Below are 20,148 nucleotides of genomic sequence, written 5' to 3'. Positions count from 1 at the left end.
CAGGTTCTTGCATCGTCGATCCTTGGCCATCCGTTCGTCCAGTAGCTTCTTCTTCTGCTGCCTCTCCTCAGCAGTATCATCCGAAAGTTCCTCAGCGTACTCTTGATCTGCATTTGCCGTTTCCAGGCACTCCAGCAAGCCCCTGTCTTCCATCAGCACTTCAATCCTGAATTTCCAGTTGCCGAAGTTTTCACCGTTGTGGCTGAGTTTTTCGTCGCTCATCTTGACTTCTTCCGCAGAACTTGACCAAACGTTTCTTCAAATAAACTACTTCCGTGCTGGGCCCATAACCTATTGAAACACGTCTGGTAATGTTGAGAGTAATACCGTGCTGCATCAATACCCGGACGCTTAAGCTGAGACCAATGTTCAAATTCTATTTTGAATAGATTTTTTCTAGAAATATATAATGTTCTGTACTGCTACACATTCATTCACATCTTGTCTAAGTGACGATAATGAGTGTTTGATTGAAAATGAAGATTTTATCGTTAAAATAGTCAAATCAATGATGCTTGTCTTGTCCTTAAATCCGGACACTTGGAACAAGCCTTGTCTTGAAATCCGGACACTTGTGAATCAAAATCCGGACAGCAGAATTACATCATGAAATATTTGTGTAAAATAGATAATAGGCTTCCTTCAATCCAATTAAACTCCTTATTGTTACGCTTTTGATGCACTCATTTACTCTACGTTGCTCACAAAATGTGAAATGTATGTAAATTAGTGTTTTCATTACCTCAATCGAAGTCATAGATATCCGGTTAGACGCTTGTGTCTTTGAGCTGCAGCTATACATAAATCGCACATTTTATTTTAAATTACAACGAAGTGAACACGTAACAAAACACTTGTATTGAAATAGCTTCAAGTTTTCTCTTCATATCACTTTAAAAATGTTCTTTAACATATGCTAATTGAGGAACATTTCCTCTCGTCCGGATTTCGAGCCACTGGTCTTCTATCCCGGACAGTATATTCCAACACTTATAAAGTAGTATTTTCACCATATTTATCCATTTTTGTGTCACTGTATTGTTAATGTATAGTCCCGTTTGCACTTATAATAAAAACTCCATTCAAATAATTGAAATTAATCACAATATTTTCAATCCGAACTTGATGGAGCTTCCATCGACGCTTAACCGAGAAGAACTTGCACTGCAAAGAAAAAGTGTCTGACTGGAACAACTTTTCTGTTTTTATTTTTATCAATTGTTTGGCAATGGTTACTAGATCACATGTTTCATGAAAATGATAAACAATGTTAAAGGTAAAAGTGAAGCACAAAATTTAACATATTAACATATAACTTTTCGTTCATTTAATCAATATTATCAGAGTGTCCGGATATAGGTACCGTCCGGATTTTGATTCACCACGGTAGTGGATGTGAAGAAAATTTTATTGCTCTAATGTCTAAGCCTACTACAATATGTTATCCTAGGTTGCTATGAGTAGTCCTTCGGTTGCCATCCAACACAATCCAATGACTGTTTTTAGTAATTATGAGCTTATTTATATGAGAGAAGTTAGAATAACGTTTTAGACGAAATTCACAGTTGAAATTGAGTTTTTCCTAAGGGGGTGCATATCACCCGTCTTCCCTTACAGAATGTTATCTTTGACTGTAACCAAGCGGCAATTTTCTACATATGCTTCAATAATTTAGTTATGTATGCAAAATGAGTGAAAAATGTCAAAATTAGGCAATTTTCGAAGTCTGTACAAGACGAGACTACCATAATGGATTCAGAGTACTTATTAATCAGGGACTTTTGAATATCACGATTTATGTGCCGTTTTTTTCCATTGCTCATTGCTGTTTAGCTAACGCGCCCTTCTTGAAGGTATTTTTCGGATTATTAAATATCAAAACCAACTGTTTTGAAGCATTCTTGAAGTGTCCATATACAGACGATACTGCCTCCACACGATCATTTTCTATTCCGACAATGACCTGATTGTTCCGAATACTGGAGCGGAAGCTGCTCGACCAATTACCCCGCAGACCATTTATCATCGCATAAATTTACCGATGAAAGGCACACCTACAATCGAGTGCATGGCAAAGTCAAAACAAAGCTCTGGCCCAATATAAGAAACAAACCGGCCAAAACTGTCTCCGAGGTGCCTTTGAAGGAGGAAGGGAGGTTTGGGGACATCTCTCCCACATGAATCACTCCTCGCGTGTAGTGACTGTCATCGACGGCAACTTGAGAAAGCGGTTCCGAGCCTTTTAAGATTGGGCACTGCGCTGCCGAATGTATGTGCAATGATTTATGGAACTTATCCTGCGCTCAGGGCGGTAAAGTAACGGGTCGGTTAGTGGATCGGCTCGGTTTGTCTGTATGGGAATCTGGGTAATTGAATTATCAAACGATGGCATTGTTTTTGCAATTTGAGATGTCGAATGAATTTTCGGTGATGAGAAGCAAGTAACGGGGTCTTCCTTAACCGAGTAATTGAAGTCCTCGACTACAAAGCAATGCCATGCTGAAGGTGTCTGGGTTCGATTCCCGGTCGGTCCAGGATCTTTTCGTAATGGAAATTTCCTTGACTTCCCTGGGCATAGAGTATCATCGTACTTGACACACGATAAATGAATAGGAAAATGGCTTTATTGGCAAAGAAAGCTCTCAGTTAATAATTGTAGGAGTGCTTCTAAAAACACTTAGCTAAGAAGCAGGCTCTGTCCTAGTAAGGACGTAATGCCAAGAAGAAAAAGAAGACGATGTCCTACTAGGACCCTTAAAACAAAATCCTCGATACACCAATGGTTTCATATTTGTCACATTCGAAATTTATGACAATTTCGAGTTGCTACCATGGAGATTCATCAAATGATAAATACTTTCGATCAACTTACTGAAATTGGTCACAGTCACAATATACATGAGCCTCGTAATGTAGTAGCAATTGAATTTCTTTCATAATTATTTTTTGACTATTCACCCAATATTTGATTTTAGCTGTACAAAATTCCAGCCTCAAATAGGGTGCCGGTACCAATGGTTGTAATGTACCAGTAGATTGGACTATGGAATAAAACGTACATTTTTCGATAAAACCGACATGTGCTATTTTTGGTGGATAGATCGCCTCTAGTTTAGTCGATTTGCCAAATTTCAGCTTTTTATTTCATCAAAAAGTCATATAAATAATTAAGTTTACGCAAAAAATTTGCTCCCTTGCACCAATAGTTGCCGTCGTGTTCCAGTAGTGGATCAACGGATTGAAGCAGATTTTAAAATGGATGTATAAAAATGAAGAAAAGTCCCAGAGATGTTCTTAATGCTTCATTCGAAAGATATTAGTTGCTGTTCGAAGGGAAAAATGTTAAACCTGTGTAAAAATTTGCCTTTTTGTTTAAAATTCCTTGTATAATTCCCAAACGTCTACTACTGGAGCACTAGCGCAACTACTGGAACACGTGTACCAATAGTGGCTCAAGCGATTTTATGTTAAAAAATTAGTTTTATCACTCTTTTTATATTTTTCCCATATAGTAGAGGTTGAAATCTTTCTGTTGACGCCAAAAGATCTCTGCTAAGGCTTTTCGTTATATTGTTATGATTTTTTATAGCTTAGGTAGTCCACTAATGGCACCGGCACCCTAAGCATTTTTGAGTTCCTGGTAATTTATAGAAATTTAATTTTTATCCCATACTGCCACACCTTGTATTCCATTAATTTGTCGAATATTTCAAAAATACAGTTATGGACAGTTAAGATGATGTCATAATTCAAAAACTGGTTCTTTGAATCAAAAACCTTCTCAACAAAAAATTTTGTTCTAATAATTATAAGGTTACACAAAACTGTGGCCAAATGGCTGAATAATTGCAGAGCAAGTCAATAATGACACAGGAAATGTCAGCAATTAATGTTTGATGAGTAGAAACAAACCTAGTAAAAAAGTTTCGTTCTCACCATGTATCAATTGGTGTCACCCCGATAATCTTAAGTATGTAATAAAACCACCGAAGCATCCAAAATGGACAGACAAAATCTATTTTTGTTTGTTTCCCATTTCCTAGTTCATTCTCACCCAATTGGGACCCAGCCGGCATGAAGAAACTTAAAATTCCATTTCGAAAACCCGACTAAGATGACGACGCGTCATCTTGTTGCTAGTTTGTGGTGATGAAAGAACTCACTTTCTTTCGCTCCGGTCGTCATTCTATTAGCAAGTGCCTTTTTTGAATGGCGCACGTTGTTGCGTATTCGCTGTCCAGTCGCAAAAAAAAAACAAGAGTTGCGAATACAGTGTTTTAACTTTTGACTAAAGCTCCGGTGGAAGATCCGGACTTGAACTGCCAATCCGCAGTCGTACGCATTATAAATACAATTGTCAAACGGATGGGTTGAACCAGTCGAACAGTGAGTGGACTTCCGCAAACAGGACCAGCCGGTGGTAGCAGTTTTGTTGGGGACCAATTTGGACATTCTAGTGAAAGAGATATTTTCTGTAGTTGTCGGTGGCACGTGCAACTTCCAGAGTTTAAAGAAAAGAGAACAACTGTGTTAATATTCGCCAACAAAAGACTACCGAAAAGGAATAGTCGTTTGTCTTGGTTGACAAGCAGGATGATTAAAATCGTGACTTGCGCATTGATTGTAACCGGATTAAGTGCGACAAAGATGAGATTCAAGTGTTGGGGCAGAAGAAGTGAGATGAAGCTGTCAAAAATTGCTGTAAGTGAATAGAAGAATGTTGTACTGCAGTTGTCTAATGATTAAGTGAAGTTAAAGGAATTATAATATTTATCGGAACAAGAATAGTTCTGTTAATGGATTTAAAATGTGTGTGATCAAGAAGAATCAAGAATAATTTGTAGACTACAGCATAAGGACCTATTATTTTTGGATTTTGTTCTTGAGTAATTCTAATTCCAACAACCGCTATTATGTAGACCAGTTCATATGAAAATTTATAAAAAATGTAGGTCAACTTTTCTATGTTCATGGAAAAGTTATAATTTAGTCAGACAATGGGTAAATTGAATAGACAATTTTCTGATTTTCTATCTATTACTGTGCAAAGCGTCACTTCTTCTTCTTCTCATTGGCATTACGTCCTCACAGGGACAGAGCCTGCTACTTAGATTAGTGTTCAATGAGCACTTCCACAGTTACTAACTGAGAGCATTCTTTGCCAATGTTGCCATTTTCGCATTCGTATATCGTGTGGCAGGTACGATGATGTTCTATGCCCAGGGAAGTCAAGGAAATTTCCATTACCGTAATCCGGGGTAACATTGATCAGTTTTTGAGATATTTCTTAATTTTTTCATTTGAAAATGCAAATGTCGTATGTTTTATATTTTTAAAACAAGTACTGGCACCGAGCGCTCGTGACTATATGCCGTATTTTGGTTTTCAAAACATTTATGTATGTTTGAATAAATGATTAAAGTGATTTTTTGATTTAGCTGATATGGGGTAACATTGATCACCCATGTAAACAACGTTTGGTAATATTGAAAATGTCGTTACATACTTAAATCATGGCCCCTGAAGCCGAATATGAAGACCAAACTCTTACAAGTCATTTACTTTTTGAGTTATTTCAAAAATAAAAACACTTTGAACCACGGAATACGCCTAAAGGTAGGCAATTTCCTAAGGAGATTCTGCATTCTTAATAGTAGTTCGTTAATGTTAAGCTACATTGAAGAAACTTTTGAAAAATTTGACAACGGAATCATTTTCAGCGATGTCATTTTTAGTAACAATCAAATTTCCTTGATCATACTATTTTCAGATCTCATGTGGGACATGAATCTTTGGTAGTGCCATCCATAATGATAAAAATCAATAATTAAAAAAGTTGACAAATTTGGGCCTGAACTAAACGCAACTTTTGCAAAAACCTCAATTTTTGAATGTAAGAAACAGCAGCACCATTCATGGTTTGAAAATGTTCCATCAATAAATGAAGATTCGAACTTTTTTCGAGAAGGGTCATACTGATCAATGTTGCCCCGCTGATCAATGTTACCCCGGATTACGGTACGAAAAGATCCTGGACCGACCGGGAATCGAACCCAGCCATGGCTTTGATTTGTAGCCGCGGACTCTAACCACTCGATTGAGGAAGGCCTTTGTAATTGGAACATATATTTGGCTGATTCACTTATGTGAACTTCATGCTCTTCGAGCCCCTCTATAGACTTCAGGTGTGTAACTTCTTTAACTAAAGATCGGGCTACCCCAATGAATATCCTCAGGGGTATGTTGAATTTAATGACAATAAACATCACATCACAGCTGTTCTGGGACACTGTTCTTCATAATTATTTGTCAACATCCCATCGGATAAACATCTCGGTTTCAATTACACACTCGAGATCCCGACGTGCAATAAACACTTTGTTTGCCAAACAAACTTGCTTCTCGGAGCCGAAACACGATTGTAGCAGACTTAAACTTCAAGCCGCGGCATCACTCTGAAATGCAGATCTTCCTCCTCGAGATGATGTCAATGACAAATAATGGCAAACAATCTTCGCAAACCAATTGTTTCTGAAGAAATCCCGCTCCTCGGAGTAGGATCAGGTGGGCGCCCATCTGAAGCCGAAAACGGCAAAGACCACAATCTACCGCTCGATCGACGTCTTGTGTGACCGAATTATCGCGTAAATATTGTGGCACCTGGATTGAAGCGGCTTGGCACAGTGTCAGAATGCTTGCTGGTGGACGTCCTGATCAATCGCATCTGCACGGCACATCGGGGGCAAGCGCCACACTAAGGGATTATTGAACAATCTAGCCGGCCAAAAGTATTTTGAAACATTATTCTTATTTTTCACGTTTGGTTAGTACACATTTTGTTTGGAATGCTGGGTTTTGGCTAATTTTAATCGAGATTTGCACAGCCAAGTACTCGGCAAAGAAATTTCTTGGGATCTCACGAAATAAAAGCCGAGTATCAGTTAATCGTGCTTCGTTGCTTAGCAACCAGACGATTTGTTACACTGAGAAAAATCTACACGTCAAGGTCGTGTGTTTTACTTATAGATTTGCGCAATGAGGAAAACCACATGATTTGAGTGTGGTAGCCATATGGATTTCATCATTGATTTCACGGTATAATAACATGTGTATCAACATTAGGTTGTCATGTGAAACAAACATGAATTTCCAAATATTGAACCATGAAAACCAACTCATTTGCTTATTGAATTCGAAATTTAGTACCTTTAGATAGTCATGTGTGATAGAATATAAATGTCATGGGACTGAAAGAAGAAATTTGGTAGAAAAACTTTTGCTCCCCAAAATATGGATCCGAGGCTCCTCTGCTTGTCGCAAGCTCTTTTGATTTTTTTTTCAAACCCGTGAGCCAGCAACAAGCGGGGCGCCGCAAATCCATAATTTTGGAAGCCAGGGATAGGCATATTCCATTTTTTTCGAAACTGAAAGCCAGGAAAATCTGTTAGTGGAATCCGATTTTTCTACTAAACAATACATTATAATCAATGTTTTCTTATAGAAAGGTAGAATTCTCGTACATCGGTCAACTTCACTAATAAAAGAAAAATCGAATTCACAAATTTTCATCTAACACTTTCAGCTTCAAAATTGGCTTCTTCTCTTTGGAAGCATGATGATGACTGTCGTTCGACACGAGGTCCAACCGCAATTCAGTTCAATATGCATCCCATGGGTTGATCACAAACAATTTAGAAGCTTTGAACATGGAAATCGATAGCATAGCTCATGGATTTCATCATAACAATCTCATTGCGCATATCAATGAATCGACCAACTTGAACATGATGATTATGATACAAGATAACCATAAGCAAAACACACTGAATCCGTGTTGGAATGATGATCTATGCGTCCATAGGTTGACACATACGAATCTGAAGAGAAAGCTTCGGGAACTTATGTGGAAAAAATATGGAATCCCTGTTGTCGGTTGATGAATCAATCCATGAAGCAAAACACAGGAATTTAATGTGTAACACACACGAAGTTTGCAAGAAAATCATAGCAAATCGATATGGACGTTCATGAATCGATCCATAATTTTAAACACACAGATCGAGCGTGTGAATTTTTATCAGTGTAGCTGAGTCTCGGTTAAAATGGGAAAGCCGAGCTCGTGAAAAAAATCTGAGTGTGTAGCGTTACACGTTTTGAGCGGTATAGCCCTTTTCAAGTGACAGGCCCGTGTATGCATTTGTTTACATCGGAGGAGGACTGGTGTATACACGGGACTGTCATTTCCATAGAAGAACTGTCAAAGTGCTTCGAGATCAGCTGATTTTAAACGTCTCCTGAAAAGTCCTTTTTTGCCAGGCCCATGACAACCATGTATCGATACACAGTGTGCTTCGTAGGCAGGGTATCCCGGGCAATAAGTGAATATCGCCCACTGTCAGTTCTGTTCAAATAAAGACCATTGTATTGTTTAATTGTTTGCTATGGTTTGATTATCAATGATTGATATTGTTAAATCAGCTAATAATGTGCCAAAAAATTGAAACACATTCAACATTTTGATGGTTCTGGAAGGAAAGCAAACGTTAAAGGGCATCCTGCAAGCCTCCAAGCCAGCAATCAGTGATTCTATTGCGAAACTTGCTTGATTATGGATCATCAACATTAAACAAAACTTCGCATTCTGATTGCACTCTCGATTTAAATCACCCGAAAATGAGTAAACACATGGAGATGTTGACTACGCTAAAAGTCGTCCCGTGCCACGGGCCTGTTTTTTGTGGAATCGTAGACGACTTATACACTTAAAATGAACCGCTGCACAGAGGAGCACCTAGAACAAATTCGTGGCCATAATTTCGAATTTGAAAAATTAAGATTTTAGACCCCGCTATATTTTTTAAACATAGCTAATAGTATGCCCCATGTTGTGGCTACATTGAAAAGACGTCATATAACCTTGAAAAAATGTTTAAAGAGTTCAAAAAAGCAGGGTTTTCAATGTTTTTTTCATTTTTTAATATTATATAAACAGAATTAACATGTGACAATTTTTCCAAAATAAACATATATTTTTTACTGAACTTTTTGTTCATGAATACAAAAAGAGCTTCTGCATAAAATTTTCCAAAAATTATTTTTTTATTTGTTTATTTTCAAGACAATTTTGCAAAACAAACTTTTAGTCATTTTTCGTTAACTTTAGTATTGAAAAAGTTACCTTATACGGCAATATCCGGCAAAGTTTCGACCACAGTGTGAAACTTACATATATTATCTATCAGTTGATGCATAAAACTCTTCCGCATATTTCCGCATTTGAAATTTTAAACCTTTTGAAAATATCAATTTATATCATTTTTTCGAATATTTTTGCCCGCTTTTCAATAACCTTCTATCCCTAATCAATCAAAGTGCATGTTCTTAATGCGTTTGTTCAATGTGATGTCCGAGAAAATTGTAATTTAAACATATTTATTTTAATTGCATAACTGACTAAAGCAAAATTGTTAATTTTATACAGTATTGGACAAAACATTTTAAACTTTTTCGATTTTCCATACAAAATGATCAACTTTGGTAAGGTAGATCTCAGTTTTTTATGGACCGATTCGTAAGAAATTTTTACAAAACATCATATTTTACTTGAATTATAACATACATTTTTAAATAATTTTTCCAATCACGGATTTATAAGTAATAACGGTTTAAGTGTAATTTTCGATGAAAAATTCAAAACTATTTATCTCAAAATCTGATGACCCTACACAAAAACTGTCTTCAGCAAACTTGTTCTTCTCGTTATAATCTACAATTGTGCTAGAGATACCATCAAGGTATTCCTTCAATATGTTTAATTATATCATTTATAAAAAATAGTCAAAAATTTCACTTTAGTCAAACAGTTACTACTTTTGAACTTGTAATTGGAAAAATCACTCAAAAATATATGTTAAAATTCAAGTTATGTCTGATATAGCTGAGCTATAGCTTACCAAAGTTGATCATTTTGTATGGAAAATCGAAAAAGTTGCAAATGTTTTGTCCAATATTGTAAATAACGTATAGGATAGTAGGGCGTTTCAATTTTTGAAAATCTTTGAAAATCCAATCTCCCATATCCCCTTTACCATCCTTACCATAAAAATAGTGTTCTGTGAAATTTTCAGCTTTCTAGGTGGTGATTTAAAGGTGGCCCAAAGACAATGTAGGTTTATATGGAAATTACTATGGAGAAATTTTGAGAAATGTTTCATACACGCTAGTACTGTAATGTAAGCAGAAACTTATCATACCATATTGAAAACTCATTCTTCAAACCTTAATGAAGGATGTTGCTGAAGAAACAAATCCCTTTAGAGATAATTTTGTTTGGGATTTTTGTAGATGTTTGGAGGGCTATAATCCCATATTAAGCTAAATAATAGCAAACAACCTTATGAATATCTCTTTTGCTATCCTTCGGATTGAATTTCTCTCTTCAGCAAATATCTTTATTGTGGTTTGAAGAATGAGTTTTTACTATATGATAATAAGTTTGTACTTACATTACCGTACTAGAGTGTATGGAACATTTCTCAAAATTTCTCCATAGTAATTTCCATATAAACCTACATTGTCTTTGGGCCACCTTTAAATCACCATCTAGAAAGCTGAAAATTTTACAGAACACTATTTTTATGATAAGAATGGTAGAGAACATATGGGAGATTGGATTTTCAAACATTTTTATATTTTGAACCTATTAGGGTAAGTGTACCAGTTATGGCCATAGTGGTTCCCTATTTCGCCATATGTGATAAATTTAATGTCTCCACATTTTGAAAAGTTTGGTGTGTTTTAGCAGTAAGATAAAGGATATTTCTTGATGTTAAAACATTTGAAAACGTTAAAAATGTCAAGGTTATCGAAATATCACATATGGCCAAATAAGGAACCACAATGACCATAACTGGTACACTTTCCCTATCACAGTTTTTACACATGACATCGCCAAATCAGATTTAGCAAATTTTTGAAATAAACAGAAATGCTTTGTAAGAGACGCAATGGTGCCATGATTAAAAACTTTGTTTTTTTTGGACTTATTCTTCTTCTTCTTCTTGGAATTACGTCCTCACTGTGACAGACCCTGCTTCTCAGCTTAGTGTTCAATAAGCACATCCACAGTTATTACCATCACATTAATAGGTTTTCAGAAATACCATAATTTCGGTTGAAAAGGATAATTTTTCCCGATTGGTTTTATCTGTTATCTTCAATGTTGACAATGTCAAACAACTGAATACAGGAAAACAAGTACGACGGTAAACCTCACGGACTCATGTACAGAAGTTTTCTAACAAATGTGGTTTTAGTGCTGAAAAAAATCTATTGAATAAAAACTGGGGGGATTCCGATTCGGGGTGAAATTGATCACTTGTCAATGCCATTATTGTGAGTTTTCTCTACATACTGAATTCCGGCTCCCTGAATACGAATATGCTTTCCAAATTTGAAAACAAAACTATATTTCTGGAAATAATTTAAAATAGATCAAGAATTGCGCGAAAAACGCCTCAATGTAGGCAATTTAGAAAAAAAAAATCCTGATGTCTAACCGATACTGAATTATTTCAACAAAATGAGCTCATTGGTACGAGTTTTGTTGATAAAAAAAAAAACAAACAAACTTTTAGGCTATTTTTGAATGTTTGTTCATATCGTACCATACATGATTCTTGAATTTTACATTATTTTCAATGAAATAAACATTCTTCAACGCAAAACAAATCTTCACAACTCTCGATCCTTCAATAGTCATCAACGTTCATTCACACCATTGTTTGAAAAAAAATAAAAAAAAATCCACAGTATTATACGCATAAAAGTCCTTTTCATCCAGGTTAATGGTTTCAGAAATGACGGGTATCTAAAGGATTCTCAATGGACTTGAAAGTTGTGTGTGAAAATTGGATGAATTAACCAATAAATATTTTATATTCATGGGAATAGGAGTTGTTCCAGCTGTAAAATTTTTACCTGATTATGCTGTCAAATTTTCACCTAATTATGAAGGAATTCTTATGAATATTCGTCTACTTTTTCATTAAAAATTTAAGACTGATGGGCTTAGGCTGACTCCTAGTTTTGTTGATGCGATTCACATTTACAAAATATAGAGAGTCAAAATAATCCAAAGAAAATTTTGGATCAGATTTTTTGTACAAATAAGGCATACATTAAATTTTTGCAAAAGGCATGGAGAAAGCGTTCCAGATAAAACATACCAATCAATTTTATCATTCCATTAAAAAGAAATTTGATTTCATGAATTTCAAATGAAATATTGCATTGTATTCTTTTAAAAGAAAAATCCAATAACTGTTAAAATTCTAATTATTCATTGATTGCTTATCCTCTTGGCGAGCTAAATGCGCATCAATTTGTGACGTACAAATCTATTTTCCATCTGTTGGTAGAATATTCAAACGATTGGTCATCAAAAATTAACTCAAAAATGTTTTGGGAAGCCCAAGCAAGAAGGTTTGTTTTCGGGGCGCCGAGAAGTTTTGCTGTCCGCGCTGTGTGAGTGCGAAAAGATATTCGTGTTCAGTCGAGGATGGATTACCAACTGGTGAGCTCGTTTCATGCTTATGATAACACATTTTTTCATGAAAGCGTTACTTTTTTGTAATAGTCAATCAAACTTTGTATGATTCGTCACTACAAGTGTCGGCATCATGCCTGTTTTATACAATTCTAATAAACAAATAACATTTTTGATATTACTTAGAATATTTTTTGAATTGTTCGACATTATGAATGTCGACGTTTATTTTAAAACTTCTACCAAAGACTTTTCTTCTTGAGGCATAAATGTTCAATAATACTTTTATGTAATTTTCAAACAAACTTTGTATGGTTCGTCACTACAAGTGTCGGCATTATTCCTGTTTCATATAATTTAAAATAACCGCATATATTTTCTCTTTTCGCCATTAATAAAAAACTTCTTTTGAATGGTTCGACATTATAGATGTTGACGTTTATTTTAAATCTCCTACCAAAAACTTTTTGAGACAAAACTAAAAACTAGCTTAAAGTATAAATCGTATTTTTCCTCCTTATCCATGGATCGCATCACCGACCAAAGGTGACTCCCAGATCTTTTCCTTCTCCACTAATAAACACCCTTCCCGTGGTGATTGTGGAGATGCAGAGGTATTCTCGGTCTCTAGAAGCAACAATCATTACACCCTAACATTCCTTCCCTATCCCAACTGACTGTAAGGACTTGGCCGGCGCCATTATTGATCAATAATATTAGATCTGCTAAAATTGCACTCCGAGAGTAAGCGGAAACTCCCATCCCTTATTCATTTGGATCGCAGTGCAATCATTACCAGTTCTGATCAATCACGGAGTAGCAACCATTGACATGTACAGTCAGTCTATGCTATGCTATGCTATGCTAATGGTATTTCTTTTCTCGATACGGTTACTCACTGATATGTGGATAATTGTCCTGAAACGGTTTGAAATTAATCCTAATTGAGTTATAACAGTTTTTTAGTCAATATTAAAGTACGAGCAGATCATTTAGGGTAAAAAATAATTTTGGCCATGATTTACCCAAATTACTCTTATGTGCGCTGGTACCCGAGCAGAAGAAAATAACTACTGAATACCAAATTGAGGTATTCCATACCAGATAATTTCCAATACTACATACCTGAATGAGGTATGAATTAGCCCTGCATAAGAGGTAAAATACCTCAAATAATATCTCAAGCATATTCTACGAACACCAAACTGATAACTAGATCAGGTATTGTAATACCTCAATAATACTTGATGGATTTTCATATAAAAATGAAATTTTTCAATTGCAGTTCAATACCTCCAGCAGACCTCAATAGCTGTTTAATACCTCAATGAAGTATTTTTAATTGTTTTAAAGATTTTTTTCAATACCATTATAATACCAAATTGAGGTATTGACAACTGAACAATACCTAATTTTGGTATGATACCAAAAAATGGTATGCATAAGTTATTGGGGAGTTATTTGTTCCTCCTCGGGTACCCAAACAGAAGTTACTTTAAAAAGAAATTGACTTTTTTTTGTCACTTCATTTGTTAGATTTTTCTATTTTGTTATCGTTATTCAGTTACAGTCATTGAGTCGTTATTCAAGGGACCATCGACTCATGAAAATATCGAGCTATGGAACAGAAATGATATGGAAAGCTTTTTTAGGGACCATCGTACATAGTAACCATGAAATTTTGTTTTAAGTATGATTCCATGAGTCAACATCGAGTCGTGGAACAACGAGCCATGGAGGTTTCACTGTAGTCATTTTAAATTCAACTTAAGCATGACATCATGTACTTTTTTGGATCAAGACTTATTTAACACAGTGGTCGTTAATAAATTACGTCACATCAACTTAAGGAAAATGTTGTCATGAGTGCATTCAAAATTCATACGATTCCGGTATATTGTTTGGAAACGAAAACGGTGAAGCTTTAGTAATAATTATCCATTTTATTGAAAAGTATTGACTTGTAAAACATCATATTCATGAACATATTCATTCATGAAAAAATATGAGAGATTTGTCAAGCAATTTGTAACAAAAAATATGAGAGCAGTCGCTAATACATGTGCGCTTTTGTTCATGTCAAGAAAATAACAAATTTTGTTATGGAAATTAACAAATTGAGTTATATTTAAGTTTGATTTGAAACGTAATGAGATATATTTCTGTTTAAATTAAAACTTATTTTGTTTGATATAGAGGAAATTGTGTTAAAATTTTTTAAAACTAACAAAACCTGTTATGATTCTGTTGTAACCCACTGATCGGCTTGTTCCAAAACATATCAAGATTTTTTATGGTTTCCTCCGAGTATTCGTCTAGCATTGTCACAAGTGATGTCTGCAAAAAATGCTTGGAATATTTTTCATAAAATTTCGTCAGGTATTCTCTGTTGAGCTCTTCCAGGAATAATAACTGTGAATTTTTCTGATCAACACATCATTTTTACAGATAGCCATAGCTCCATAGAGGCTATTCGTTCAATGAGGCTGGTAAAGCACTCTCCGTATTTCCTTAGCGAAATACAATCTACGCTGAGTGATCTATCGAATCAATCATGTATTATCACCTTGGTGTGGGTCCCTTCACATTGAAAGAATCCGGGCAATGAGAAAGCGGACTCGCTCGCCAAGGTGGGTGCTATGGAAGGCGACTTTTATGATAGACAAATCGCCTTCAATTATTTTTTTTTCAATTGATCGTCAGGAGGTAGGATGCAGGAGACATGGGCCGCAGGTATCGAAGATACCGTGGTTCAAGGGCTTGGACATACTAAGTCGAGACTTTTTCAAGCTAATGTGTCGCCTTATGTCCAATCACTATTCACTGGGCTCGCATTTCTATCGAATATTGCTCACAGACAGCAATCGCCAGAAAAGGAAGACGTAAGAGATGTGTTGAACAAGCGCAATCTTGCTTAAATGAAACTTGTCTTCTATCAATAGAGATTGTTCTAATAACCCTCAACGATATTTCTCAATAATATCTAGAAATCTGTATTGATCAGGCGTTGCAGAATTCGCTCTCATTTGAGAATGAAGCACGATCAAAGCAAGCAAAGAAAAACATCCCATCTGTTGTGGTCCACGATCGTCATTGTATCGCAAGGTGTAACAAGTCTGATAAATGGAAGCAGCGAGCGAGAGCCCCAACGAGAGAGCGATGATAAAATCCATTTTTCTCGCTTGTTTACCGTTGGGGATAGGTGTTTTTCTTTACTGGCACGATAAACAATCCACGAACTTCCAATAACAACAGTGTCCCCCAGGCTTGGAGCATGTTTAGAGGGATTTTATCATGCACTACTATCCCCCCAATCTGATCAAACTTGTAGCAGTATACGATAAACAGTCTCTCATAATGTGCAGCATGTTATGATAGTTACAGAGAGCGATACGTGAGAGATTCTCTCAATTTTCTCAGGATTCAATCCCTGGTATTGATATAGTTTCTTCGATATTTTGAGTAACGCCATATTTTTTTTTTCAAATAGCTCCTTGCAATTGTTCTGAGATACTACCTCAATAAATTCTCTTTTCCCTAAAATACTGTTCAAAATACCTTTTCTACTCTATTCTGTTCTAAGTCTTGCATCACAAAAAAAAGCTCCCAAAAATACTTATCCTAAAAAACTTCACAAAAAATGTTATAATAAATACGCCTAGAGATAAATCCGAGAAATATCATCAGTGATATCTTTTGTTCAGAAATTTTGCTTAATCTATAAGAATTTTTTTTGAGAACTTTTACAATTTTATATTTTATAATTTTATATAAGAAATTTTTATACAAGGGTCATAAAAGCATTCGACATGAAATTCTACCAAAGACATCTCCAATCATTATTCTAGGAAGGGTTTTTTTAAGTATTCCGTCTTAATTTTTTTCCTAAATTACTACAGACTTTGCTTATAATATTTTTAGGTATTTTCCAAGAAACTTCTCCAGGAGTTCTATTCTCTTCAGAAGGGTAATAAGGTATTTTGAAGGGCTGTTTTTAACATTTTTCCAGTCGTTTTTTTTTTTCAAAATGTTTCCATGAATTATTCAAGGCATTGCATCTTAGAGTTCCTACTTTTGTTCCTGCAGGAGAAACTTAACGATTTAACCATAGAATTTTTCCAAAAATCTCAGATAGGAATCTTTCCTGATATAAAAAATCATTAAATCCTAAAATATAAGTTCACAAGAAATGTTTACAGGTAACTCATGATTTTTTATTTTTTTTCCAATTTTTATTCGTTGCTTTGAAAAACAAAAAAGTTCCAATCTGCCATTTTCTCATTATTTTCATAATTTTTTCTTGATTTTTCAAGGATTAAAAAAAAAAATGACACGTAGGGAGCCGGATCCTATTCTTGTCCCTTTTGATTCACTTCGGCAGGGTTTTTTTGAAAGCTATCGAGCTCATATTTGGCCACAATATGTATCATATTGAAGTGCTTTTTATTGCAAAGTTTCAGACAAATTGGCCGAGAAAAACTCCTTATGCCAAAGTGAATCATGAATGTGCCCAAGTAGCTCTGCACTCTATTGCACGGTTTTTTTAGGAATAAGTTCTGCGATTTCTCAAGAAAATTATGTTCATTTTGTTTTCCAGACACTTTCACTTCTTGGATTAAGGTTACCTCAAGAATAACTGTAAAAAAATAGGAAATTTAGATGAAACTCTTTGGAAAATTTTCGAGGAATTTTTGGAATTCATGTTGTTTCACATACCATGCCCACACAGTTACGGATCACCCACAGTGACGGATCACTTTGGCGTTCAACATCGGATAACTCGCTCAAAACATAAACGTTGACGAAAAACATATTTTTCCCATGTTATACTATTTGTCTTCTACCATTTGTAATGTTAAGCACAACATTCAACCGCTAAATAACGGTGTTTTTGACAAATGTTTAGTTGGTACCACACAGCTATCATTATATGGTCGTTTTCTGTAAGAAGTGCCGTCAGCATTCATAAGCTCCCATAGGTGGTAAAATTCAAATGTTATAGCAAGTTTTATGCTCGTTCGCTTCGATTCAGAATGAATTCATCTTTGGAAAACATTTTACATGAATTTTTATTCAAAACACCGAATATTAGCACTTCTAACTAGTGATCCATAATGTGGACCAGGAAATGATTGTTTACCACGGTTATGGATCACTTCCAAAAAATGTAGATTTCTGCTATTTTATTCATTGGATTCGACATTTTCAGACAATAGCACTAAGGATAAAACTAATAAAACATCAAGGTTTGTAAGTTTCATATTTTAGCAGGCAAAAATAGGAGGAAAACTTGGTGTGGAGCGGAAACAGTTCATGTCTCAGTTACTACAATGCAGTATTACAATAAAAAGGGCATTTAACCCTTGTTTCCAGCTCTAACACTGCTATTTTTGCAGTAATAGATGACACATTGTTAACTTTCGCCATACCATGCAATACAGATGCATTGAGTTGAAAATCTTTTGATTTTGCGCACTGATCCGTAATATGTCACAATTTGATCCATAATATGAAAATTGATCCATAATATGGTTTTCAGGAACCGACACAATTTTTAATTTTTATGCAATCCTATGTAAATGTTACACTCAAAACAGTTTACTAACCGAAGTTCCAATTTGAAACGATTCGATTCGTGCTTTTGAATTACAATTTTACGCTTTCCATGTCGTTTTATTGAATTTTATAGGTTGGACTCCACACTATTTGATCCATAACTGTGGGGTCATGGTATATGGGTTACAATGAGCAGATGGCAGAATACCTAAAGAATTATCAGCAATGCTCAAAAAAGCATTGTATGAATGCTGAAGGATATTCTTGAAAAATCCTGTAAGAATAGGCTTTATATGTACCTGAAATAATCCGTAGATGTCAATTCTGAAAGAATTCAACAAGAAATACCTTGGAATGTATTCTTAAAAGAAATATTTGCGGGGTTTTTGAAGAATGCCTTGCTTGTAATATTGCTGGAAGCATCCTTCAAGTATTTTAGTTTGCAAGTGTTCTTGGAAGATCCCGTGAAGTATTTTTTTGTGCTTTTTAGTTCAAAACTGAAACATGGACAATTTAAGTCCCAGTAGAGTTTTAAGTTTCTTAAAGGAAAGCTTTGAAAAACTCTTAACAAGATGCCTGCAACTATTTTGGAGTTATTTCTTGATGAAAACCCAGACAGCTAGGAAGTATGTTTAGTGAATTCACCTTTTATGTTACGCAATGCTTATATGTACAAAGTTTCACGTATAAGCTGTCACGGAAAGGTTTTATGCGTACAAAATTGGAGGCCATATATGTGAATATTTTATGTGATGAAATATGGTATGGAACGCGAGTGTGTTGATTTTATAACGAACTTATTTGTACTCTTATAAAACTTAAATTAACGAAGTTGCTTTGACAGCTGTAACGGATTGATACGACTCACTCTGTATGAGTATATGGGACGAAACGAAATGTAACCGACACTTAACGCTTCAGTGACGCCGGATGCGTCCGAATGCAGGTCAATTTGGGGATGAGAGGGAAATGTTGACGTGTTACTTGCTTTTTGGAAGCCGAGGAGTGCTTTGCACTTCCACAAAAAAAAAAACACTGGGATTTTGGGTAAGGAAAAGGATTCACTTTCGCACTTTTTTTTCTAGTTCGTTTATTTGAGGCTCAATCGCGTTAAACGCTTTACGGAGCCGAAATTATTTTTTTGTATTGTTTACAATTCATTCACTTTTTGTACCAAGATTAGTATGGGATGGAGCCAGGGTACTCGTGGTAACTCGAGGTTAATGGTCACAATTTTTGGAAGGAAGGACACGGTGAGGATTGGGTTTAGGGTATTCTGCAGCACATCCGGGAGGTATATCGTGGTATCGCGATTAACGTGTAGTGGCGCTGGTACCAATTTCTTGCCGGTATTCGTCTGCCGGATGGCCAGGATCCTCAATCCGACATACAGCTTAGCTTAGCTTAGACTGACTACACATATCAAAGCACACTGGGCCAGGAGCAGAATTTAGCCAGACAAAACCTCTAGCGCTTTAGGAGTGCATTTTTCCGGGTTGGTGTCAAAGGAGACTTATCTTGAATTTGTTTGTTCTTCAATTTGATGATAAAAAATAGTTAAAAATTTCGCCGCATAGGTGGCGCTGCGATGCAAACTTTTTTGTTTTACGTCCTAGAGCTTTCGCGTCTTCGGCAATGTTTTAGAACGTGTAAAAATACGACAAGTTGTCGAAGACACCAAAGTTCTAGGACTTCAAATAACTAAGTTATGGTAAAAAATGTGTAAATCACTTAAATTTTACGTTTTTTCTACTTTTTATGTCAAAATCGTAAAATGTTTCATTTTAAAAACCATGCGTCGCTTGGTTTCGATAACATGCATGTACGGTATGAAAAAAATATCTTATTTTTGTATAAACATTTGAATTTTTGAACAAATTATTTTAAAATATCATAATTTTTAACATAACTTTACTCAAAAAGTTGCAAGTTTTTGCAAAAACTTATCAATGTTCCTAAATACGCTATATTTTATCTACCAAATGTCAAAGATTTCCAGATGTATATTTTGATATATTTGAGATATCTGAATTCAAAATAACCAT

The 20,148-nt window shown here is 35.3% G+C and overlaps 1 protein-coding gene across 1 annotated transcript in view; it reads left to right on the top strand.

Annotated features, from left to right (window-relative positions):
• The first annotated feature begins 4,246 nt into the window (after positions 1–4,246).
• The window catches only part of LOC5574896, a 37,284-nt gene continuing 21,382 nt past the window's right edge, over positions 4,247–20,148 (top strand). The window contains exon 1 of the mRNA XM_001655351.2: positions 4,247–4,701. Within this exon, the coding sequence (XP_001655401.2) occupies positions 4,594–4,701 (108 nt within the window). The 5' untranslated portion in view covers positions 4,247–4,593. The remainder of the gene's footprint in view (positions 4,702–20,148) is intronic.

Source organism: Aedes aegypti, chromosome 2 (assembly GCF_002204515.2).
Source record: "Aedes aegypti strain LVP_AGWG chromosome 2, AaegL5.0 Primary Assembly, whole genome shotgun sequence".
Taxonomy (NCBI): Eukaryota; Metazoa; Arthropoda; class Insecta; order Diptera; family Culicidae; genus Aedes; species Aedes aegypti.
Note: the sequence above shows the minus strand (reverse complement) of the source record. Positions and strands in the feature narration are given on the sequence as shown.